The 9995-nt window shown below is 32.3% G+C and overlaps 1 protein-coding gene across 1 annotated transcript; it reads right to left on the bottom strand.

Annotated features, from left to right (window-relative positions):
• Nucleotides 1-3007: 3007 nt before the first annotated feature.
• Nucleotides 3008-3809, bottom strand: LOC112525252 (peptidyl-prolyl cis-trans isomerase 1). The gene has a single exon (XM_025135292.1). It carries the CDS (start codon nucleotides 3754-3756, stop codon nucleotides 3238-3240), a length of 519 nt encoding a protein of 172 aa, XP_024991060.1. The 5' UTR covers nucleotides 3757-3809; the 3' UTR covers nucleotides 3008-3237.
• Nucleotides 3810-9995: the final 6186 nt, after the last annotated feature.

Below are 9995 nucleotides of genomic sequence, written 5' to 3'. Positions count from 1 at the left end.
AAACAAGAACCTCTATGATTTACGAGACGCGAGAATGGTCTATAAACCAAGCATTGTGCTTTAAATCACAAACTAACAGAAGTTAAGGAATTTTTAAAATTAAAATTAGTTTTAAAAAATTTCAAAAATATTTTGATGTAGAAGTGTAAAATTGAAATGATAACATTGAAATAACACGATCATGATTACTCTGATCATGGGGGAAGTGATAACATCATCAACAGTGGTTATCCAGTGACTAGGGCCACGATTATTTTATGGTTGTACCACATATTTATCGCATCACATTTGATATTGTAATAGAGTAATCAAACAGGGGTTGTATTCAAGTGTATCACGTATTTATCACAACATAGTCAATATCACAATAGAGTAATCGAACAGAGGTCGTATTCAAGGGTATCGCATATTTATCACAGCAGTTGATATCACAGTAGAATAATCGAACAATGGGTTGTATTCAATACTTTATCACACAAATATCGTAACAGTATCATAATAAAGTAATTGAACAGGGTTGTATTCAATACTCTATCACACAAATATGACAATGACATCACAATAGAATAATCAATCAGGGGTTATATTCAAGTGTATCAGATATTTACCACAACAGAATCAATAATCGAACATGGGTTGTATTTAAAACTCTTATCACATAAATATCGCAATGATATCACAATAGCTTCTTTACCCAGACCATTGGAATCTTCCATTCTCGGTTGAAAAAAAGAATTTGAAACTGATAATATCACAATATGATCGAATATGTAGATACATAAAACGATGAAAACGTGATGACGTGAATGATTTCCATTCTAAAGTCATGGGATAATCTATACTATATTATAAAACATTTGACAAAAACTCTTAAAAACTATTTTTTATGCGTAAAGTACTGTTTATTAATGCATATTACTTACAACTCAAGATTACAAGTAGATTGTGTGTAAGTACAACTTATTAAAGATCCATATCTGAATTCGTGTAATTAACTGCAGATAAACATAATCAAATACAGGATAAAACAACTTATTTTAAATATAAAAAATATAACATATAATTAAGATAATCATTAAAATCTAATAGAATACATAATTATTATTATTGAAATGTTATATTATTAAATCAAAAATAAATTATTTTGTTATTAAATTTAAATTAAATTATAATAACAAAATAAATTAAAAAAATTACATAAAAAATTAGAACTTTTAAATAATTGATTTGATATTAATATTAATATTATTATTTTTCATATTTTTATGATATCTTCAAATTTATATTTTATGTCAAAGACCTTCCAGCCTAATGGTAAAGGCTTGGGCATGGCATAGTCATGAACCCGAGTTCGAGTCAGTGTTGGCGACATTTAAGTAGGGTCATGTTTAGCCTCCAAATTTGTCGGGGATTAGTCGGGTTTTGGCCCGGACACCCTTACAAAAAAAATTATATTTTATTCAAAAATAAAATTATTATTGCTTTCTTAAAAACATATAAAATCGTATTATAACATTGACAGAAAAATAATAAAATAAAACATTAAAATCGAGATGTATCTCGCTACATTGCACGAATACTCTTTTAGTTACAATTAATATAAATAACATAAAAATAATAAGAAATACCTAATTACATTACTACCCTTATTGATTTATTTTTATTTATTATAATTTTAAATTATTAGTTAAAAAAAGGTATAGACCCACAACTCTTATAGCATTTTCACAAAATAATGGGTTCTCGTTTAAACTCCCACCTATATATATATATATATAGAGAGAGACTCTTGGGATCATATGAGACAACCGTTTTCACACGACATGATTTTTACACTTGAAACTTCATACTTTCACAGTGTTTTTACTGTGAATATTCGGTTTCTTTTTACCTTTACAACAATCATGTCTCACGAAAACAATATTGTCTCTTGTGCACCCAACCTATATATATATACACACACATACATGTGTGTATCAAAAAACATTAAACCTCAAACAAACAACTTTTAAGTAAGATGAAACCTCTAAAGAAAGCAAAAGCCAACAATGTTCATTCTAAATTCCATATATAACCCTGTTGTATACATATATGCAGAAAGATTGCCATGTCTCATTCTAATTGCAGAGAAGCTCAATCATACCTAAAACTATACCTGATGGAGGTGGTTCATGTTTTCATGATGATTTGCTTTGAATAGCAAAAACAAACCAAAAAGTATCAAGTATTAGAAAGGAGATAAAGAGTTACCTTAACTTTCATCAATTATGAAGCAGAACTAAGAAATGAAGTTCACGAACACCACAAAACACCACAGAAATCACATAAATCATTGTATGAAACAAGGAACAAGTAATAGTTTCCAGATATCAACAAAAAGGAGACGGAAATGGGGGGAAAGAACGCCGCTGAACGATTTGGTCAGGTGTTAAAGACGATAAACGATTCAGAGGATTTTGGAACCATTAATAACGGTTTAAATTTTTACCAAACAGATATAATAATCACTGACCAATTCAGATGTAATCAGACCCTTATGCACATACTATGCAAACAAAACTAAAAAACAGCCCCTTCAGTTCTTCATCATATACTAAGCAAACAAGAAGAAAATGGATTTGAAACATATAACTCAAGCCCAAGTGGTGTACAAGAACTAGACTCAAAAGGATCAATTCAAATCAGCAAAAATAGCCAAAAGTCAACAACTGTGCAATAATTGGGTGCTACTGTACAAGTCAAATGGATAAACAAATAGCAAGCAGGAAGATGTAGACGCAAGCAGACAAAAATCATATAACACGTATCAAATGCTAACGATACCCAGGTATCTTTCGCCACATACAAAACCATTGAAAATATCACAAGTATCACAAACAAACTACAACAATATATACATGAAAATCCGATATCCAAGGAAATTAAACCGATATTTAGGGAAAATCTGAAAGAGGAAAATAAAGCATGTTTCGATCGAAATCTAGCTAAGCATGGATCAACAAAGATTGAAGAAGACGAGATTATTTGAAGATGAGACCACTAAATCTAATCTTATTTCATACGGATCACTTAGTAGTTAATTTCATCAACAAAAGTCACTGATGAAATCAACGAAATACAGATAAAACCTCACACAATCAGTAAAAAAAACTCAAGATGACCGACAATACCACGAGCAACACGATTAAAGGAGGACTGTAAGCTATATATTAAGACTCAGAAGATCAGGATATAGATCTAAGAGAGTTGACCGCAATTAGCAATAACTACGGGCTTCGAGGTGGTTCCGCTGCCAGATCCGACCTTCTCAATAGCCTTAACGACGTCCATTCCTTGAATAACCTGTCCGAACACAACGTGCTTGCCGTCGAGCCACTCGGTCTTGGCAGTGCAAATGAAAAACTGAGAGCCGTTGGTGTTGGGACCGGCGTTAGCCATGGACAGGATTCCAGGACCGGTGTGCTTCTTGATGAAATTCTCATCGGCAAACTTGTTTCCGTAGATCGACTCACCACCGGTTCCATTTCCTCTGGTGAAATCTCCTCCCTGGCACATGAAATTCGGRATCACACGATGGAAGGAYGAKCCCTTGAAATGCAACGGCTTGCCGGAASYACCTRYTCCCTTCTCRCCRGTGCAAAGMGCACGGAAGTTCTCRGCKGTTCTCGGAGTGGTRTCAGCGWACARCTCCATCACGATCYKSCCGACCKKTGCRCCGCCGACGGTCATGTCRAAGAAAACAGTAGGGTTTCCCATTTCTGAATCACAAATTTTCACTCTACAGCACACGGGTTGAAAAAGACTCAGGTTTAAGGAATTGAACGGGTCGTGTTAGTTTATATAGCGGTGGGTGACCGATCGATTATCTACGTGGGTTTAATCCAAGCCGTCGAAAGTGACACCTGTTGTCATCCTACGGTGTTGTGGATGTTACTAGAGTTAGGTCAATTTTTCACCATGGTTTGAAGTAGGGTTATGTGTCATGATTGTCACGAACGAATCACGTGGTATATGCTTTGTAAATATTCCTGATTTTTTTGTTAAAATAAATAATGAAAAATAACAAATAAAAATACACAAATGAAGAGTAAATTTCGGATTTGGTCCTTCACGATATCATATTTGATGAAATCGGTCCATAGTCATTACTTATTACAGATTTGTTCCTAACGTATGCAAAATCGACACGTCTATCTCTCCCATTGATTGATGATTGTTAAGCTTATCTGTTAACTCGAAGTTAAATTAAAGGTATTTTAATCATTTGACATAATCAAAGAGATAAGAAACATTTTACGTGTCATAAATTATTTTGAGAAGTAATAAGTGATTTTAGTCTTTCATACGATCAAGATCGGATTTGACTGGTCAATAATTGTGACTTTGTCAGGTCAAAATTTGTTGTTATGCGAAAAACAAAAGGGATAGTTTTTAACTTTTACAAATATGCGGCAAACGGGTTCATATGTGAATCTGTGTGTTTCACATATAAACCCTTGTGATTCACATATGAACTAATTAACTGATTCGCATATGAATCATTGTGATTCACATATAAACTAATTAACTAATTCACATATGAATATATAGTTCATATGTGAATCATACGGGTTCACATGTGAACCCATTTGCAACATATTTGTAAGAGTTATGAAAATATTCTTCTATCTTCTGCATACCAATTCGAGGAATTAACTGATACTTAACAGTCAAAGTCGCAAATGTTGACCAGATGAAGAGATAAGATCGTTTATTTACTTCTCAAATACTTACCAATTCTCAAATGAACACTTCCCCTATTATATATATATATATATATATATATATATATATATATATATGTTAAAAATGTATGATATCTTATTATGGTTGGATTCTTGTGAGAAAATAAGTTATAGTGAGAATGGTAAGAATGGATATTCATCCTTGGATCAATCATACTCGAAGATTAACAGTTGTGAGATGCACGGAGAATGGTAAGAATGGATATTCATCCTTGGATCAATCATACTTGAAGATTAGCAGTTGTGAGACGCACCGGATCAATTCCCTTCATAAAGATCAATTCATGGGTGACATTAGATTAAAAATGATCAAGGATGAAGATCTCTTTTTACGCTTCTCATATTAACTCTTTTTCTCACACGATCTTTCATCTATCTTATTATACATTATATATTACATAAAAATGAAAAAATAAAAATGCATACCCCTTCAATCTCTTAGTGAGTCCCAACCCGCTAACATCCAACATCCATCACCATTGGCTAGCTAACACACACCATCTACCACCACCAACCACCACCCACAATCACTGACTACCATCAACCACCATCATAACTAAGGGGTATTCAAAATCCTAAATCGACACGAACCTAAACTCCAAAATCACAATAATGTAAGAACACAAACAATTTGAGTCACAAAACTCAATTGTGATACTAACCTTATAATCAAAACTCTTAACCTAATTCAAACTAAAACAAAAACCTAAATCGATTTATAAGAGGTCTGACTTGGATCCATGAATCAGGGTTGGTGTGGTTCAAAAAGACAAATACGACCTTAGTCACCAATGGTTTGGAGAAGGCTTGAGTGGGAAAATGTATGAGTTGCATCTAGTTGATCGATACGGGTGGTGCTTGCTGATCGGAGGGGGGAGAGGGTAGTGGATGCTCGTTGATGGAGGTGTGTATGGTCTGAAATGGTGCTCATCCTCACTTACGTTGTGTTCTCGAATATGGGGAGAAAAGAAAGGAAAGGAAAACAATTTTTTTATTTGTGTTTTCAAAAGGGAAGCAAAAGGAAGGAAAAGAAATGTCTTTTTTTTTACAAATATACCCTTTGAAAATATGTTGTTTATAATGAAATATTGGGTAGTTTTGTAATTTTAGTAATCTTTTTAAAGGGTTTTTTTATTTTCTTTCCTTCTCTTTCCTCCCAGCATCTGGAAGGAAAGTTTTGGGAGGAAACTTATGATTTCTTTTCTTCTGTTTCCTCTTTTTTCTCTCCAAAAAAAGTTCGAGAGCACGTAGATTTTTTACTTTCCTTCTATTTCTCTCCCTTTCCTTTCCTTTTTTTCGTAAAGAAGGTTTCGAGAACATAGCGTTAGAGTCTTAGAGACGATGCAGAGTGGGTTGTCTTTCATCTCTCAGGGATCAGAGGGAGAGATGTCGCTAGCTACAAAAGAGGGGAAGAGATCGATGTTGAAGAACGCTCGTAGGAAGTCTGTTTTAATGAGAGACACCAAAACTTATTCGATTTTGCATACATCGAAGACAAATTTATAATCAATGAAAATAAAATAAGGGGCTGTTTACCAAATGCTTACTTGGGTAAATGAACACCAAGTCACATTACCTTACCGGATGAATATGGTAAGTACCAAAAATCTTATCCGGTAAAAGCGAGACAAGGACCAAGAGTCTTACCCGGTAAGTGAGATGGACGACTCTTACCACGATAAGCGTTTACCGGGTAAATTGTTGCATACGATACCGTTTTGGTGGACTAAAATCTTACCCGGTAAGTCAATGATAGTACTAAATTTTCCGATAAGCACGTAACGATAAATGTTTGGTAAATGGCCCTTAAGTCAAAAATGACATAATTCAGATACCAAATCAAAAAATTTCTCCATAAATAAATACGAAAATCAATCCTATTTTATAGCATTTTTTTTATTAAATAATAGAATTTATAAATCCATAAATTAAAATATTAATTTATTATAACGTAATACAGTGAATCATAAATAATATGCATCAGTTTAGTAAAAATCAAATTTTCATCCCATTTAATTTGTTTTTCATATTTACCAAAATTTAAATATAGTTTACCAAACGCTTATCTGGATAAGTGTTTACCAAGTCACGTTATCTTACTAGATAAATATGGTAAGAACCAAGAATCTTATCTCATAAGAGCGAGGAAAGGACCAGGAGTCTTACCCGGGAAGTGAGTGCGATGACTTTTACTATCATAAGTGCTTACCGGATAAATTGTTGCATACGATGCCATTTTAGTATACTAAAATCTTATCCAATAAGTAAATGATAATATTGAATTTTATTGATGAAATTGGAACAGACTGTTATTGGATGACAGTACAAAATTCAATAAAACTAAAATGATTTAATCTAATTAGTATGTAACTCTAAAGATCAATAGTGAAGGATTTATGCTATGTAATATTTGTATTTGGTATTTTGGAGTACAAACCTTGTGGTTTATTTATAATTTAGAGTAAATTATACCGTTGGTCTCTGTAGTTATGTCAGAATCTCGATATGATCCTTTTTTTGAAATAAGTACACTGAGATCCCTGCAATTTGCATTTCATTTCAAACTAGGTCCATGACACTAACACCGTTAATGAAATCGTCAAGTCAAGGGTAAATAGGTCAAATTACTATTTCTTTTTATTTACTATTAAAAAGGAAAATCATCCACTACACGTGTCCTTCTCTTGAGCTTCCTCCAAGCCACCATCCAACCTTTCCACGTGTCCCACTCACTCACTCTCTCTCTCTCTCTCTCTCTCTCTCTCTCACCTTCCCCAACCAACCTTTTTCTCCTTTGTCGGCCGATCATACCTGGAAAAAGAACATCTCTTTGTTTTCTGCAACTATACATTAGCGCGCACACACACATATATATGTATATATATATATGAGTAATCTATTATGTATACAACCACCTATGATATGTGTGTATATATGAGTAAACTTTTACCCCGTGTGTGTGTATATATATATATATGTGTATATATATATTTATAGTGTGTGTATAGATCAAGTTTTGCATATATATATATATATATATGTATGCACCTCTTTAACCCATTTCTTTTAAAAACATAAATGGACCCTTGACTAGTTTCATTTTTCAAAGAGTTTAAGGGATTAGAAGCTAGAACTGGAGGTTGAATCGAGAATAGATCGTAGTTGTCTTTGAGATTGAATCGAGAGGAGATTAGAGCAGTGGTGGCAGAGAGTGGGGATGGGGTGTTACGCCGGTGGAAATGGAAGCATTTCTCCGGTGAGATGAAGTGGAGAGACTATATGTTGTGTATGTATACATATATATATGTATTTGTCCATGTATATGTATGTATATATATATATATGTGTGTGTATAACATTCATTTGCGAGTATTATATACGAAGTACGTATGTGAGTGGATGCATATGGGTTTTCCTTTTAATGGTGGGAAAGGGGTCATGTTGCAGGTTCATAGCGAGAGAAGAAGGGTGGGGATGTGGGAGGAGTAGTTGGTCGGTGAAAGAAAAAGTTTGGAACAGGTGGCATCATATAAGTGGTGTCTTAATTAAAATAAGACACAAAATATGAAATGAGTCAAGGGACTTACTCGATAAGTATTTACCGATAAAATTTAACATTATTATTTACTTACCGGATAAGATTTTAGTCCATCAAAATAACATTGTATGTAATAATTTATCCCGTAAGTGCTTACCGTGGTAAGAGTCGTCATTCTCACTTACCGGAATAGACTCTTAGTCCTTGTGTCGCTCTTACCGGGTAATATTTTTTGTCCTTACCATATTCATCATGTGAGGTAACGTGACTTGATAAACACTTACCCGGATAAGTGTTTGGTAAACGGCTCCTAAATATCAGTGACATAACTTAAAACGAAATGCAAACCACGAGATCTGAGTGTATTTATTTCAGAAGAGGGACCATATCTAGATTCAGACCTAATCATATGGACCAATGGTGTAATTTACTCAATAATTTATGTTTTTAACTTATTTTGGACGCTGAATTTATATATATAGATAATAGAGAGAGAGAGAGAGAGAGAAAAAAAAAAGTGGGTTATTATGTAACTCTTTACATTTGTATAATCAATACAATTCAATCTCAATCGTTCATTTAATTTGATGAATATAAGATTTCATAAAAGTTTAGATAGTTTGCTAATATAAAGTATTGGTCATAATTAATGAACCCTAATCATCTTCTATAAATATTCAAATCATAATAAAGTATTGATCATAATTTGTAATCGGTTTACAATGTAAATTTTTTTACGTGTATTTTTTGTTTCTCAAACACATGTAAAAGATTTACATTGTAAACCAAATATATATGAAACAATTATGTTAATCACTATATTTAATTCTAATCATAAATAAAAAAAATCATATAAAATAACACATGATACAATAATTCTAAAAAATCTAACTGTTTGAAAGGGTATTAAAGAGAATTTCTCTATAGAATATTTAATTAATAAGAGAAATTGCTTTTTTTTAAAAAGAAATAATAAATATATTTTAATTATAAAATAAAAGATAAATGAATGTGAGTGGACAAGAATCCATAAAAGAAGCATCATAGAAGAGAAGACAAATTCTATTTCACTTTTAATTTCCACCTTTCAAAATGGAACAAGTGTTATAATAAAAACACACAAAATAATCCATCCACAATTCCTTCTTTAATTTTCCAACCCGTTATGCGAACCGAATAATTTTAAGACGACTATTTATTTTGTAGATAGTCTGGAGTCACCGGATTTGAATCTTTGTGGCCACAAAGGGATTTTTATTCCTCTTTGGATTTGAACCTGAGACATCCTGGTACTTTTGATCTTCGAAGCCAAACTCAAACCAATTAGGCATCACCTTTATGGTTTCCTTTTTTAAATTTAAGAACACCATCATATGATTAGATTTTTACACGTTTGAATCACGTGTTTTTTAAGTTTTGATATGTTTGATAAATTATTTAATAAGCTAATTAATGATTGATAAGTTAGCTGGTAGTTGATAAGATAACTGATAAATAAATCATATTTGATAAAAACTAGCTTGTCGACATGTAAAATAATTAAAATGAGTATTTTAAAAAATTAATTAATTATAATATTTTATAATATAATTAAAATAAATATCTAAAAATATGATATGTTAACGAATATCAAAGATATGATAATATGTTGACTAAAAGAATTTCAAATTGAT

Source organism: Cynara cardunculus, assembly GCF_001531365.2.
Source record: "Cynara cardunculus var. scolymus isolate 2C chromosome LG 13, CcrdV1, whole genome shotgun sequence".
Taxonomy (NCBI): domain Eukaryota; kingdom Viridiplantae; phylum Streptophyta; class Magnoliopsida; order Asterales; family Asteraceae; genus Cynara; species Cynara cardunculus.
This window is presented reverse-complemented; position numbering and strand designations above follow the sequence as displayed.